This window comes from Hyperolius riggenbachi, chromosome 2 (genome assembly GCF_040937935.1).
Source record: "Hyperolius riggenbachi isolate aHypRig1 chromosome 2, aHypRig1.pri, whole genome shotgun sequence".
NCBI lineage: Eukaryota > Metazoa > Chordata > Amphibia > Anura > Hyperoliidae > Hyperolius > Hyperolius riggenbachi.
The window spans coordinates 535,290,005-535,306,247 of NC_090647.1; the positions used below are offsets into that span (position 1 = coordinate 535,290,005).

Genomic DNA, 16,243 nt, shown 5'->3' on the forward strand with positions numbered 1-16,243 from the left:
GGCTGTGGCATCGGAGAAATTTTTGGGTACCCGGAGTCGGATGATTTTTGTACCCACTTCACAGCCCTGGTGGGTTCCCCCGATCCATTTCCTGGTGAGTATGTAGCTTTAGTACGCCAGGGTCATCCTCTACAATGCCTGCCTGACCTCCGTACAATTATAAAACAACGTGGGATGAGAAACGGTTAAAAGTTGGCTGCAAGAGAAGCGTATTCCAAATGGGATAAATAGACGAGACATACGGCAAGGATTGGCATTTGTATATATAATAAGAAGGCTGCAGGAAAGTAGGAACGCACATAGAAGGGATGGGGAGGTCACACAAAGGGCAGGGAAACCGGGGCTCATTTAGTGAAGGAGGGAAATGCAGCTCACAGGTGATCCTCTATTATATTAACAGATCTAGATCAGGTACACACCATGCAATTTCCTGCCAGATAGAGGCGTTGAATGCATTATTTCCAACAGGCCTGATCGGATTTTAGCTAGTTTTTCTGATTGATTTTCCAATCACTTCTAATCCTATAATATTCCTAACATTTGTAATGCGCTGTTCTCCTGTTGGACTCAAAGTGCTCAAGAGCTTTAGCCACTGGGACGCGCTCAGGAGGCCACCCTGCAGTGTAAGGGAGTCTTGCTTTGAGCGCCTTACTGAATAGGTACTGGCCCTAGCCAGGATTCAAACCCTGGTCTCCCATGTCAAAGGCGGTGCCCTTAACCAGTACATAATCCAGCCACTTCTATACAAAATCAATCAGAAAACAATCAGACATGTTGGAAATAATCGATTCACCCCGCCTGACGGTAAATTGTATGGTGTACCAGACATTGGGATCTGGTAAAAGAAGAAAAAAAAAAACCTATAGAATGTTGAAGAGGCAAACAGGAAACAAGCAGAATATGAAGCAAAGGGAATTTTCCCACCATTACAGGGAAGGGCTCTTTACAGTAAAGGTGTACCATATTAGCCATCAGTTAAAGCATAACTAAATAGTGATAAAATTAGATTCTTACCCCAGCAGTAGAGCAGAAGTTTCCCCGATCCCATTACAGCCCACTGTTACAGTGCAGGGTCACACTTTCCCACGTGTCCAATTCTGCATTTAACCGGTTCAGCCTCACAGCTATTTTCACCTTAAGGACTGAAGCAATTTTCCCCTGTCAGCGCTGCTCTCATTCATTCGCTAATAGCTTTATCACTACTCATCACACATAAATTATTTAGATCTTGTTTTTTTCACCACAAATTTGGCTTTTGGAGGGTGACATTTGTTGTTAGTAACTACTAAAATGTCTATGTATTTTAAAGAGAAAAACGAGGGAAAAAATGAAAAAATGCACTATTTCTCCAATTCCAGCCTCTATAGTTTTAAAATGAACAACGCTACTGAACATTTTACCCACACATTTTATCTGCCTATCTGTCGTGGTTATCACAAGATTTAAATTATGTCCCTAGTACATAGTATGGTGACAATATATTATTTGGAAATAAAGGTGCATTTTTTCTATGTTGTGTTTTTTGTTTTCTCATTGCACACTACCAATGATTACAAGCCTTTATTTGGAAAAAAAACAGTAATACATCCTCATGACATACATATTTAAAAAGCGGAGTCCCTAAGGTAACTATTTAAGTATTCACTTTTCAATTCTGTCACTTTTGGTGTTTTTTACAAGTGTATTAGTTTGGTGCAGAGTATGTGAAAATAACAATTGCATTGCTTTTCATTTCATTTGCTGCTAAAACAAAACCACATCACATATGCCTAATCTCTCAAAGACCTCAAATACTATTCTCTTGCTTGTCCCGGTGAAAATGATACCCTATACACATAATCAGATAGCTTCTTGGCCACGCAATACTCTGTTAACCATGAGCAGCACTAATGCATTTTTCAAGGCCATTTTTTGCAACAAAAGTAATACAGTCATTCTTTGTTCGCAAAGCCCCTGGAGTGTCAAAACATTTGAAACAGGTCACAAATGTCACCATTCTGAAAACTAGAGACCCAGGCCTACTGAGATATACATATTTTGAAACAATTGGACTTCTGCGGTTTTGCTAAAATTGAATCATAACTTGGAAAATGGTATTTTTTTACATCTTTTTTCACTTTGGCACAAAAAAAACAAACACTTAACATAGTTCTTGTCTCTCAAAGACCCCAAATACTATTCTCTTGCTTGTCCCGGTGAAAATGATACCCTATACACATAATCAGATAGCTTCTTGGCCACGCAATACTCTGTTAACCATGAGCAGCACTAATGCATTTTTCAAGGCCATTTTTTGCAACAAAAGTAATACAGTCATTCTTTGTTCGCAAAGCCCCTGGAGTGTCAAAACATTTGAAACAGGTCACAAATGTCACCATTCTGAAAACTAGAGACCCAGGCCTACTGAGATATACATATTTTGAAACAATTGGACTTCTGTGGTTTTGCTAAAATTGAATCATAACTTGGAAAATGATATTTTTTACATATTTTTTTCACTTTGGCACTAGAAAAAAATCTGATGACTTAGGCCTCAGTCCTAAAACACCAACATTTTTTCTACAGCTCATCACGGTTAAAATGATACAACATATGCCTTACTTAGTAACAAATGGTTGGGTGCAGCAATCAGTTATACCCAATGTGCACTATTTTTTTTGCACTAATTGTTGCAGAGCTATTGTTTGTTTGCATATTCCCAGGAGAGATTGGAATCAAACAAAGACCGCACATGACACCATCATAGAAGGCTAACAACCAGGGCTATTCATCAGTAGGTATTTTGTGAGCTACCTTCTCAAAGGAACACTGCAAAAGGAATTCTCACATTGTCCTGGTTATAACAAATCCAAAATGTGGCTAATTTGAATATATCACTTCTCTTCACAGTGATAACAAATACATTGGAACTTACCATTGGATGTCTTGCAGAATTAGAGAAAAGCCAGAGGCCATAAGTCAGGGGTCAAGCAGATCCAAGAGTCAGAAGATGGGAGCAGCAGGGTCCAAAGTTCAATTTTGAACTTTGTTTGTGTTTTCTTTTTCCTCAAAAAATTCAGTTTCCTCCAACACCCCAAAAACATAGGGGTATGCCAAATGTGAGCTCCTTTGAGGGTCTGTAAGTTACATGAATATATAGGAAAGGGGAAAATGCCAGTCAAATATGTCCAGGTAAAGAAAAAAAAAACAAAAAAAAAGAAAAAAAAACACAAAAAAAAGGAAAAAAAGAAATTAGTAATCTGCAAGTGTGTGGTATGCCCTAAAGCACTTGATAACACACAGTGCAGGGGCTGACGGGCAATCTGGGCAAAAATACCGTGACTCACACCGTCTCTTGTGTTTCACACACACTCTGCATCTTCTCAGGGGGGCTTTTTTCACTTCATTGGGGGAAATTAGTTCAGGGAAATGTCTCTCCCTCAGTCTAATTGAGTTCTCCAAATGGATAGGATCCTGTTGTGCAATTTGGCCAGGGGAATACATTAGGGACTTGTGGACTTGAATCTGGAAGTCAAGAAAGGTCATCTGTTGGCTTGTTGGTGTTGTGGCTGTTTTTAGATAGACCACAAATGCATTGTGCATGGTCATCTGCAACAAGAAGAATGTTATTTTTTTGTACCATGCTTTCCTTCTTCTTCTTAATAAATAAGGCGCCAAGACTTGGTCTGATAAGTCCACTGCTCCCATATTTTTATTGTAGGCGACTATGGCCTCTGGCTTTGTACGCTGTTCCGTTCTGGATGTGGCAAGAACTGTGGCCTCAGTGTGGATGGTAGATAGCATCATCACCTCCCGCTTGTCGTGGAACTTTATTGCCAGGAGCTCTTCAGATCTGAGTGCGTAAGACTCTCCTCTGCATAGTTTTTTATTTACTACCTGTGGGGGGAGGCCTTTACGGTTTGCTCTCACCGTCCCACATGCGCCAGTCTGGACTGAGAAGAGGAACTTAAACAGTGGCACACTTGTATAAAAGTTGTCCAAGTAGACGTGGTAGCCTTGGTGGAGAAGTGGATTCAGTAGGTCCACCACTATTTTGCCACTGGTGCTAATGTACTCAGGGCACCCAGCTGGCTGCAGAATGGAGTCTTTGCCTTCATAGATTTTAAAAGTGAAGGTATAGCCAGTGCCACTCTCGCATGCCCTATAAATTTTCACCCCACATCTTGCCCTCTTGCTTGGTATGTACTGTTTCATGGAAAGTCTCCCATGAAACGGTACCAGGGATTCGTCCACAGCAATTTCCCGGTGTGGGGTATATACATCCATGAACACTGCACTTAGGTGGGTCAACAGGGGTCTCAACTTAAACAGTCTGTCATGGGAAGGGTTGGTATGTTCCACATCTTGAGAGTTGTCATTCAGGTGGAAAAACTTTGACAACAGCTCAAAACGCTGCCTGGGCATTATTGCTGGATAGAGGGGTGCATTGTGATAAAGGTCCCTGGACCAGTACATTTTTATCTGGGGCTTTGGGTTGATGCTCATGCTGAGCGTGAGGCCTACATAGGCCTTCATTTCGGGCACGTTGGTGGGGTGCCATTTTCTGGTGATATAGTTAGTGGGGTGGTCAGCTAAAAATTGTAGAGCAAATAAATTAGTTTGCTCTACTAAATGCTCCCACATTGCCTCTGTCATAAAAAGCTGGAAAATGTCAATTGGTGCCTGATTGACAATGGGCACTGACACACCAGCGGTGGCTGTGAAGGGTGGGATGTTGGGCGCAGCATAATTAGGGGGTTCCCAGGTGCCATTTAACATATGAAGCGGTACCTCCTGCCTGCGAGGTACCTGTGGCTGCCTACCCTGTCTGCGCCTAGCTCCCCCTGGCGCACTGCTGCTAGCAGCAGCGGGGTTGCCCACGGAGCCCTCTGCTGGGTTGCCCACGGAGCCCTCTGCTGGGTTGCCCACGGAGCCCGATGCTGGGTTGCCCACGGAGCCCCCTGCTGTGGACAGTCCTGATGGTCCCTCATCAGCGGACTCAGGACTTGGGTCCCTCCTCAAGCGGCGTGATGGCGGCCCTTCGGACTCTGAAGATTCAGATCCTGAACCAGAGCCGGACGGAGGGAGCCAATCACTACCTGACTCATCCTCGCTGCTGCTCTGCTGGAGGATGGCGGCTGCCTCCTCCACAGAATAGAGCCTCCTCGCCATTTAAAAAGGGATAGATAAAGATGAGAAATAAAAAAAGATAGAAAGATTTTTTTTTTAAAGTGACAGTTTTTTGTTTTTGTTTTTTTTTCTTTTGGGGGGGGGGGGGGGGGGGGGGTGTAGAGGGGGGGTGGAGACAGTAGAGAAGAGGGGGGGCGGAGGAGAGTAGAGTATAGGTAGTAACAGATAGGAAGAAAAAGATCACAATAGATCAGTGATCAATAGATCAGTAGGTAATAAATGGCCAAGGAGAGGGAGAATCAGGGATTCTGGGCAGTATGGGGTTAAAAATTCAGGGATGGAGGGCAAATTTTATTAAAAGGAATTCCTACCAGCTTATCTGTCAGTCTGTCTCTCAGCTCCTGTCACCACAGAACAGTGATTGATCTGTGTGACAGGAGCTGAGAGACAGAGAGAGGGAAACCTGTTATTTACAAACATTATTAAGAATTCACATTGTTACTGGATGTAACTATGTGAATTCTTTACTTCCTTTGCTCTGATTGGCTCAGAGGAGCGCTGGCTCCTCTTCACCAAACAGCACGGCTTGTAAGCCGTCGGGGACGAGCGCGCACCGCGCGCACCACGCGGCCATGCGCGCGCACACGCGGAAGTGCGCCTGGACGCGGACTCTCGTCCAGATAGGCTTTAGCTGCCGCTGCCTGGACGAGCTTGCTCGTCCATTTAGGCTGAACCGGTTAATGGTTTACAGGTTTTGTCCTTTGATTCCTTTCCTCTGCGGTTTTATGCTGGGTACACACGATACGTGTTTCCACTCAATATTCCACCTGATCGTTTTTTCCGCTCAATTCTGCACTCGATTCTGCGCTCGAGTCTCATCTTTTTCCATTCACTTCTATGAGAAATCGAGCGCAGAATCGATCGGAAGGAATATCGGAAATTATCAAATCCATCTATCGAGCAGAAAAACGTATCGTGTGTACCCAGCATTAGGGCCCATTCACACTAGAAGCGCTTTGCGATTGATAAACGTTTTTTGAAATCGCTCCCATTTACTTTCATTAAAATTGCAGTAAAAAAAAAAAATCACAGAAAAATTGTGTCTATTTTCGTGAAATCGCCACAATTTTTCTGCGATTTTTACTGCAATTTTAATGAAAGTGAATGGGAGCAATTTTAAAAAACGCTAATCAATCGCAAAACGCTCAGAAAAACGCTTCTAGTGTGAATGGGCCCTTAGTGCGTATTTTATGTGATTTTTCAAATCGTGAGTTTTATGTAGATACTACGGAGGTTCATTTACATGCGAATGTGTCCAACGTAAAAATCAGACATGGTTTTTGCTTTACAGATACAATTTTTCGCTCGTTTCCATTGACTCATATTACATGGTTATCACATTGCAGCGGGATTTAAAAACGCACAAAAATCGCAAAGCAGGCAGCGGACATGCTAGCAGTTGTAGTTCTTATGCCCTGGGCTGTGGAGTCGGTACAAGAATCTTTCGACTCCGACTCCTCAGTTTATGAAATCACGACTCCAACTCCGACTCCCCAAAATGGCCCCGACTAATACTTAAAGGACTTACGAGGCCAAAATGGCTAAAAAAGCCAAGTACCTGCAAGATGTTTAAAAGCACGGAGGACGCCGTCCGCGCAGTTCCGCCGTGTCCCCTTCCTGAGATCGCCCCCCGTGCCGATCGCGACCCCACAGGCCGGGTCGGGCTCTTGTTCCGCTCCCAATATGGCCGCTTCCTCTGGCCGCGAGTGCGCAGTCCGCCTGGCCGCGAGTGCGGCTGCGCAGCTCTATGGCCAACCCCCCGATCCACGCTACAGTGCGTGGTTCGGGGGGTTGGCCGTAGAGCTGCGCAGCCGCACTCGCGGCCAGGCGGACTGCGCAGCCGCGGCCATATTGGGAGCGGCACGAGAGCCCGACCCGGCCTGTGGGGTCGCGATCGGCACGGGGGGCGATCTCAGGAAGGGGACACGGCGGAACTGCACGGAGGGCGTGGACGGCGTCCTCCGTGCTTTTAAACATCTTGCAGGTACTTGGCTTTTTTAGCCATTTTGGCCTCGTAAGTCCTTTAATAGGGCTGTGTATTTTGTACAAAAATCATCCGACTCCGGACTCCGACTCATTCGTTTATGAAATCAACGACTCCAACTCCGACTCCGGGTGCCCAAAATTACCCCGACTCCGACTCCAACTCCACAGCCCTGCTTATGCCCACACACCATGTATGAGACGTCCCAGATACGAGTGAGGCTTGACAAGTGCAAACGGCAGCCATCCTGAACATTGTTGTACATATAAAACGATGCAAGGAGACTGGTGGCATTTGGTCTCGAGGAAGCATGAAAAGTGGTGTAAAATGTGGACCCTGTAGCGTCTTGTCCCCACACCTCTATGCATTACAGTCTGGTTTTATGGTTTGAACGTAATTATGTTTCTCAAAACAAAAGGAGACTTATCAGGAGTGCTTCATTAATACAATTCCCTCTCTAGCTGCTTATTGATATAACTTTGGATGTTTGAGTACCAATTTGGTCTGAGATAGGGCCAGTTCAAATTGAGCGCTTTACCGCGTTCGGGCAGCACCAATCTCGCGATCTGACGCGATTCTGCATGATTTACGCTTGTGAATCACGATAGAATGAAAATGCAGCGAATCACAAACGCTGCATGCAGCGCATTTGCGATTAATCAAAATCAGCAGTGTGAATGTATCCATAGGGATACAATGTAGCAGCGCTTTGCTGATCGTCGGCCATCAGCAAGGCGCTGAAAAATCGCTCCAATGTGAACCAGCCCTGACAGAACATCTCCTGCCAGCGACCGTATGGTGTGCACCACAATGGCTACAGCTCTTCATTGATTGGGAAGTGAAATCAATTTACTGTACTTTCCCTTCCCTCGATTCTCCCAGCAACACCCACAAAGCTGGACTTACACAGCAGCTTGGGGGAGGGAATTACACCACATAATAAAAGCAAGAATGAAGCACCATACACACACTCAACAGCGGTCTTTTATGCCGGGCATACACGGCATAGATTATGCGCTGGCTCGATGCCGCTGCATCCCCGCTCGTCGGCGCGGGCGGCTGCTAATCAGCAGCTTGTTTCTCCCATTGTTCTCCCCGCCGGTATCGAGCGCAGTATTGATCCGGCGGGGTATTGGACAAGTTGGATCTTATCAATCCAGCCATTAGGCTCAATTGATAAGCCTCCCTCCTGTCCGTGTATGCCCAGCATTTTAAGGCCCGGCGGATTGCTCAAAATCAGTCTTATCACCCGAACGACAGTCTGTACACAGGCCCGATTTGGCGTGCGGACGACTGAACGACGAGACGTTCAAACGACCAGTCGTTCGGAAAAATCCGACGTGTGTATGGGCCTTTAGGCTCTCACAACTTTTCTTGTGAAACACCTAAAAAAGAAATCTCTAGCTATTGTTTAAGCAGCTGATAAGAGTGAGAAGAAGTCAACTCAACATTTCGACTGACTTATCAGTTTTATCAGCTGCTTGAACAATAGCAAGAGATTTTTTTAGGTGGTTCACAAGAAGAGTTGTAAGAGCCTATAGGTCCGTACACACGCCGGACTTTAGGCAACGACGGGTCCGTCGTTGCCTCCCGCTGGGTGGGCGTGCCAGCGACAGTCCGGCGTGTGTATTCTGGCAAAGATTAGGGCCAGACTCAATTTTGAAAGTTAGTTTAATTACGCCAATATCTGATTTCGCTCAATTATGCAAATGACATGTCACAAATATCCAGGGCTGTGGAGTCGGTACAAAAATCTTCTGACTCCAACTTCGACGTTTATGAAACCACGACTCCGACTTCAACTCTGGGTACCCAAATTGGCTCCTACTCAGACTCCTTAGGGCCTTTTTCCACTACCCTGCGATTTGATTCTGATCGCAAATCGCAAGGTACATTAAACTAATGGAAACTGCAGCAGCAATTTCCATTAGTGTGATCCGATTGCGATGCAATTTTGGTCAAAATGAGATTGTCGTCCTGCCACGTTTTGGATGCGATTGAGCTTTACTATACTGAGTATAGTAGCTCAATCGCAATCGCATGGTGGAAATTGAAACGCACTTGCGATCGCATTCCATAGCGGAAAAAAGCCCTTAGTCTAATATTTAACAGGGCTGTGGATTGTGTACAAAAAAATCATCCGACTCCTCAGCTTATGAAAATAAACAACTCCAACTCCGGGTGCCCAAAATTGCCCCTACTCCTCGACTCCAACTCCACAGCCCTGCAAATATCGACACCGTACCACCATCTACAGCTTCAAAAACTACAGCTGCATCTGATAACTTTATATCCGTGTTTGCTTTGTTTCTTGTGTGTGCGTTTAGCAAGTGTCAGGTGCCTGGAAATGGGGTTAGGTGCCTGCTGGCATCAGCTAATGTCTGTCTACATAGAAAGTGACGGGCTCCTAGGTATGGGGTAACTAACGTCAGGCTTCTGCACATGGTGGACAGGAAATATGAGGTGGGGGCTGCTAGGGCATTGTAGTCTGTATTTCGGAAACGCGTGCTGGAGGCAGACATGCACAGATATCAGAAGTGCACAGACTGCACTCCCTGATGTTCAAACTGCGTGCGTTCCGTAGCAGTGCGGTGTGCAAACGCACGCGGCACGCATTTTTTAGGGCAAAATGCGCAGGTGACCCATTCACTACAGTGAATGAGATCAGCCACCCAACGCATACAACCACAGATGGCATGCAATCGTACGTGTTGCGTTCCGATCACACGGCCATCTGCGTGTGATAAAGAGAGCTTAGTGCTCTAAAAATGTATATTTAATTATATGTATATTTGTGTGCATGGTCATTCAAGATATATATATATCGGAGGGGGAGGACTACTGGGTATGGGGAAGCTTGTGAAAAGCACAAGGGTATAGGGGCAGCCTAGTGTCAGACTCCTAGGTATGGAAGAAGAGCCATAACCTGGGTCTTTGGACTTTTTTTTTTTTTTGGGTGGGGGGGCTAGTGACAGGTTCCTGGGGGTTGGGTGTGTCACATCTGACACACAGATGTGACAGTGTCAGACCCCTGGATATGGTGAAGCTAGTGAAAGGCACAACGTTACAGGGGCAGCCCAGTGTCAGGCTCCTGGGATACTGGGGAGAGGCTAGGCTGCAGGGTATGGGGAGGCTGGTGTCAGGCTCCTGGGATACTGTGGGAAAGGCTAGGCTGCAGGGTATGGAGGAGGCTGGTGTCAGGCTGCTGGGATACTGGGGGAGAGGCTAGGCTCCTGGGATACAGGGGGAGAGGCTAGGCTCCTGGGATACAGGGGGAGAGGCTAGGCTGCAGGGTATGGGGAGGCTGGTATCAGGCTCCTGGGGGAAAGGCTCGGTGGGCAGCACGGTGGCGTAGTGGTTAGCTCTCTCGCCTTGCAGCGCTGGGTCCCTGGTTCGAATCCCAGCCAGGGCACTATCTGCTAAGAGTTTGTATGTTCTCTCTGTGTCTGCGTGGGTTTCCTCCGGGCACTCCGGTTTCCTCCCACATTCCAAAAACATACAGATAAGTTAATTGGCTCCCTCTAAAAAAAAAAAATTGGCCCTAGACTACAGTACTTACATTACATAATATAGACATATGGCATTGGTAGGGATTAGATTGTGAGCTCCTTTGAGGGACAGTTAGTGACAAGATATATATATACCCTGTACAGCGCTGCGTAATATGTCGGCGCTATATAAATACTAAATAATAATAATAATAATAAAAAAGGCTAGGCTGCAGGGTATGGGGAGGCTGGTGTCAGGCTCCTGTCACAGTGTATGGAGGGTGACAGGCACAAGGTTACAGGAATAGCCCAGTGTCAGGCTCCTGTCACAGTGGAGAATGGGGACACAGGCAATGTCAGGGTCACTTCCACTTTCGCTTTGCGGTGCTCGGGCGGGCATGCTGGTAGATGCAGTTCTCACCAGTTCAGGCGGGGGGTTGGCCTCCGTGCTGGTGGCTCCGCTGGGCACCGGGCTCGCCCTGCCCTCCGGGGTGCTCCTCTTGCTGTCCCTCTTCCCTGAGCGGCTGCGGCTCCACAGATACACGGCCCCGGCCCCCAGCAGCAGCGGAGCCCCTATGGCCAGAGCCAGCTTCCAGTGCGGCATGCCGGGCCCGCTCTGCGGCTCCACGGGCTTGGAGGCGGCCATGCTTACTGCGACCTGCTGCGGACACACGGGGAGAAGCGGGGGGCGGGGCGCCGGAAACGCAGGGAGTCATGGGAGCCGGCAGCGGGGCGGGGGAGAAAATCATTTCCCTGTTACTGTGAGCGGCGGGCTCCCCCTGCTGGCCAGTCCCGTCCTGTCACTTCCCTGGCCTGTTACTGAGACCGGGCTCCCATTGCTGGCCAGTCCCGTCCTGTTACTTCCCTGGCCTAATCCTGTGAGCGGCGGGCTCCCCCTGCTGGCCAGTCCCGTCCTGTCACTTCCCCGGCCTGATCCTGTGAGCGGCGGGCTCCCCCTGCTGGCCAGTCGCATTCTATCACTTCTCCAGCCTGTTACTGTGTGCGGCGGTCGCCCCCTGCTGGCCAGTCATGTCCTGACAAGCTAAACTTTCATAACGTACCTGCATAATGATTACACAATTAATACTCGGAGGCAGGGCTGGGCCGAGGCAGAGGCTGGAGAGGCTCCAGCCTCAGGGCGCAGTGTAGGAGGGGGCGCACAATTCATTTAGCTGTCATTCCCAATTGTGTTTGAAGCAGAAAGAAATAAGAAAAGGGGATACATGGCAGCGCCTGCAAGCCAGATAAGTAGAGATTATGGTGTTGGGGCCCCTGGGGCACCTCTTAGTGTAATAGCAATCAGTGTGTGACGGCTGGGGTGGGAGGGATGGGGGGGCACACTTTGCTGTCTCAGTCTTGGGTGCTGAAGGACCTTGTCCCGCCTCTGCTCGGAGGACAGGCAGCGTATGGTGACCCAGAACCACCTGGAATCTATAAAGGGCTAAAAGAGACCAAAAAGCCCTCTATCAAAATGTTCTATTTTGCCTTCATAAAACATTTGCAATAAAAGTATTTAAGATAATTCAGCTTTCAGGCTTGGTTCACACTTGCTTTAAAGTGTACCAGAGAACTCAGATGTGCTTATGGGGCTGGAGGAAGCCCCGAGTAAGAATGGATTCCTCCTATTAACTCAACTCTGGTTTACTTTCACCTCCTTGCCGTTATAAAAAATCCGGCAAGGAGGCAGCGCTGCACTTTTATTTAATTTTTTTTTTTAAATCATGTAGCGAGCCCAGGGCTCGCTACATGATAGCCGCTGAGCGGCGGCATCCCCCCACCCACTCCGATCGCCTTCGGCGATCAGAGTATGCAGGAAATCCCGTTGAGAACGGGATTTCCTGCAGGGCTTCCCCGGTCGCCATGGCGACCGGGCGGGATGACGTCACTCTGACGTCATGGACGTCGTGACGTCAGAGGGAATCCCGATCCGCCCCTTAGCGCTGCCTGGCACTGATTGGCCAGGCTGCGCAGGGGTCTGGGGTGGGGGGGGGCGGCTCGGCGCGGCGGGTAGCGGCGAATCGGCGGCGAGCGGCGGCGATCGCGTACTACACGCAGCTAGCAAAGTGCTAGCTGCGTGTAGGAAAAAAAAAATTATGCAAATCGGCCCAGCGGGGCCTGAGAAATCCTCCTGCGCAGGTTACCCCGAACTGTGTTCGGGATAACCGGCAAGGAGGTTAAAGCAAACCTGAAGATTAAAAAAAAAAGATTTTCACTTACCTGGGGCTTCTGCCAGCCCCCTGCAGTCATCCTGTCCCGCGCCGTTTCCAAACGATTCTCCGTTCCCCTGCCTGCTGCAGCTCACTTTTGTTCACGCTGACTTGTAAGTCAACGTCCACTGAGCTCTTGCATAGGATAGAAGGAAAACAGAGAAATGCACCCTGTATGCATTTAGAGAGTTAAGCCTGTCTTATTCCTCCTCCTCTGTGTCCAATCACCACTGTATTTGATCTCTGAGATGTGTGAGTTCATGAATTTCCTCTGCCACGGCAGAGCAGCTAATTTGTAAACACAGGATATTAACAATAAGACCGCTGTCAACTGTAACAAAGAAATGTTTTACTATAAAGGTTATCATGCTGTTGCTTATCTTTTAGGGCAGTGAGGAAGTTCTGAGTTCAGGTCCACTTGATGTACCCCAGAGACAGGGGTGTAACAATAGCTCCTGCAAGGGATGCAGGCGCAGGGGGCCCCGTGGTGGTGAACCTTGGTTGGGGGCCTGCCGATGGCCGTTTTCAGTGGCACACAGCAGTGGGAAGGGGGGCCCTACCCCCCCCCCCTTACCTTGGGCCTCCTCTTCAGTGCTCCCCCCTCCAGAAATGATAGCAGCGGGTGGGGAACTCACTGCTCTTTGGTTCTAGGCAGTGAGGGAACTCTGCGTGCCTCCGTCTTCTATGTCTCCTACATTGGTAATCAGAAAGAATAGTCAGCGGCGTTGGGGACATAGAAGACAGAGGCACGCAGCGCTCCATCGCCACCTGGAACCAGGAAGAGGACGTCTCCCTGCCTGCTTCCGCTGCGCTCATTCTGGAGGAGGGAGCCAGGAGCTCTGAAGGGGGGGCCCAAGGCCAGGGGAGGGGGCCTGGCCCCCCTCCCCACCACTGTGTGCTCGCTACTCCCTCGTCTAGGCTACCTATACTGGGGGCACCTATAGACCTGGCTAACCTATACTGGGGCACCTATATCTGGCTAAGCTATACTGGGGCACCTATATCTGGCTAAGCTATACTGGGGCACCTAAACTTGGCTAACCTATGCTTGGAAACCTATACCTGGCTAACCTATACTGGGGCACCTATACCTTGCTAGTCTATGTAGGGGGCACCTATACCTGGCTACCTGTACTGGGGGCACCTATAGATCTGGCTAACCTATACCGGGGCCCCTATACCTGGCTAACCTATGTTGGGTGCATCTATGCCTGGTTAACCTATACTGGGTCACCTATACCTGGCTGTAAGTATGGTTTTTTTTTTTTTTTTTTTTTTTATTTTGTTTTAAATATCCCATCTGGCCTGACTTTCCAATATTTAATGGGGTGGTGGTGGTGGTGGTGGTGGGGGGGGGGGGGGGGGGGGGGTCAAGTTTCACAGGGGGCCCAGTGATTTCTAGTTACGCCCCTGCCCAGAGATATTTATTTACTGGAAAGGTGAGTGATTAGAAAGCAAGGAGTACTGATGGTGGAGAGGCTTAAAGTGGATCTGAGATGAACTTTTACTCATTGCATAATTGTGTTCCTTTCCTATTGTTTATAGGGAATTCCTCAAGCCAAATACTTTTTTGTTTTTGTTTTAATACTCTAATTCCCTATAAACTAAACAAGCCACGCCCACAGGTTTTCAGAGAGCCAAGGCACTTTCAGACAGTAGCAAGGGCTCATGGGATCTCAGTCTGGGCAGGAGGAGGGAGAGGTATTACTAGCCAGAGATTTCAGAGGCAGAGGGGAGGAGGGAGGAGGAGGGGGGATTAAGTTTTTTTGCTCAAGATACAGATAAGCCTGCCTCTGTGTAATGTTTACAAACAACATGGCTGCTCTCATTGTATCACAGAAAGAAATAATTGCTTTGTAAACTATCTAAACTTTAGATAAGATATATAGACAAGTTACTTGTTATAGTTAGTTTTTCATCTCGGATCCACTTGCTGTGTGTTGAGCAGATAAACAGCATTCAGATTATCTGCTGTTGCTGCTGAGTAATCTGTCCTTGGTTAACTCTTAAATCAGTAATTAGAGGGATAAGACTGGGTGAAATATAGTGTGTCTTCTAGAAGATGGGGTGAGATGGTTTGTACGTTTTTTTTTCTGTTTTGTTTATTAGTAGATGGTGTGACAATAAAGCTATATAAGGTACACACGCTGCAATAAACTCGGCCAGGGCAGCCGATACAGATCACCTTGGCAAAGAATTGTGAAAGAATCAGTAAGCCAGCACCTATTCAGTGAGGATACATTGGGCATGACTCTCTAAAGGTGTCCATACACTCGTCAGATTGGCAGCAGATAGATAAGAAATGCATCTGATGATCTATCTCAGAGTTTCTCAACGTGTGGTACGCGTACCCCAGGGGGTACTTCTGAAGGTTCCAGGGGGTACTCAGGCTTGATATACTTAACCAAGAATAACCAATTTAGAGTTTTAGAAAATGATAAATCTTATTTAAACAACACCAAATAAGTATTTTAGTTAATTAAAAGCAATAGTAAGTGCTTGGAAATTGTTTCAAACCAATTATCATAGTACTACGATTAAATATATATTTGTCAAGGGGTACTTGTGATAACGTTTACTATGCTAGGGGGTACTTTGTGAGTACAGGGTTTTAAAAGGGGTACATGCCAATAAAATGTTGAGAAACACTGATCTATCTGATGCGTTTTTGGAACATTTTTTACCAGGGTAGAATTCCAATAGATTTCAGTTTGAAATCTATTGAAATTCGATCTGATGGCATTTTTTTGCCATCAGATTTCCATTAAGGCCAATGCAAACTGATAAGCAATCTCATCAGATCGACCTAAATTTTCCACCCTGCCAGTTTGATGGAAATCCATCGAAATCGATCGAAATCGGCCATCGATCGGTCGATTGGCCAACCGATTTGCAAACGATCGATCGGGATCGATCGGTCGGCCAGAAAATCGGCTGAGTGTATGGGCCCCTTAACACCGCAACTACCTATAGAGCGCTGCAGCTCTGGTGCTTTGAGTCCTCCAGGAGAAAAGCGTGATATAAATGTTCTGTGTGTGTATGTACAGGAGTTTCCTGATATCGCTAAAAGATCTGGCATGCTGGATCTTTACCATTGTCCAACCGAACACCGAATGCATTGTCCTCTCCCTCACCCAACCCAACTTACCGGAAGCCTCTCTGTTGTGTGTCGCGCAGCGTCCTTCCTACAAGATAACAAACACATTGCTAGTCTTTAGGCTAGTGGCTAGTCTTCACAGTACTTGGCACCAAACTGTCTGCAGAGGGATTGAGTCCTGATACCCAGGGGGGAAAGTAATTAAAAATTGAAAGTGTGTATGTAGCTTTAGTGTGCCTCCTTTATTGGCAGCAGAGGCGTAGCTATGGGGGGGTCAAGGGGGACATGTGTCCCCGGG

General features: G+C 47.3%; 1 protein-coding gene across 1 annotated transcript in view; it reads right to left on the reverse strand.

The window, feature by feature from the left end:
- The window catches only part of TOMM70 (translocase of outer mitochondrial membrane 70), a 68,562-nt gene extending 57,124 nt beyond the window's left edge, over positions 1-11,438 (reverse strand). Inside the window, exon 1 of the mRNA XM_068270697.1 lies at positions 11,063-11,438. Within this exon, the coding sequence (XP_068126798.1) occupies positions 11,063-11,287 (225 nt within the window). The 5' untranslated portion in view covers positions 11,288-11,438. The remainder of the gene's footprint in view (positions 1-11,062) is intronic.
- Between the last annotated feature and the right edge of the window lie 4,805 nt (positions 11,439-16,243).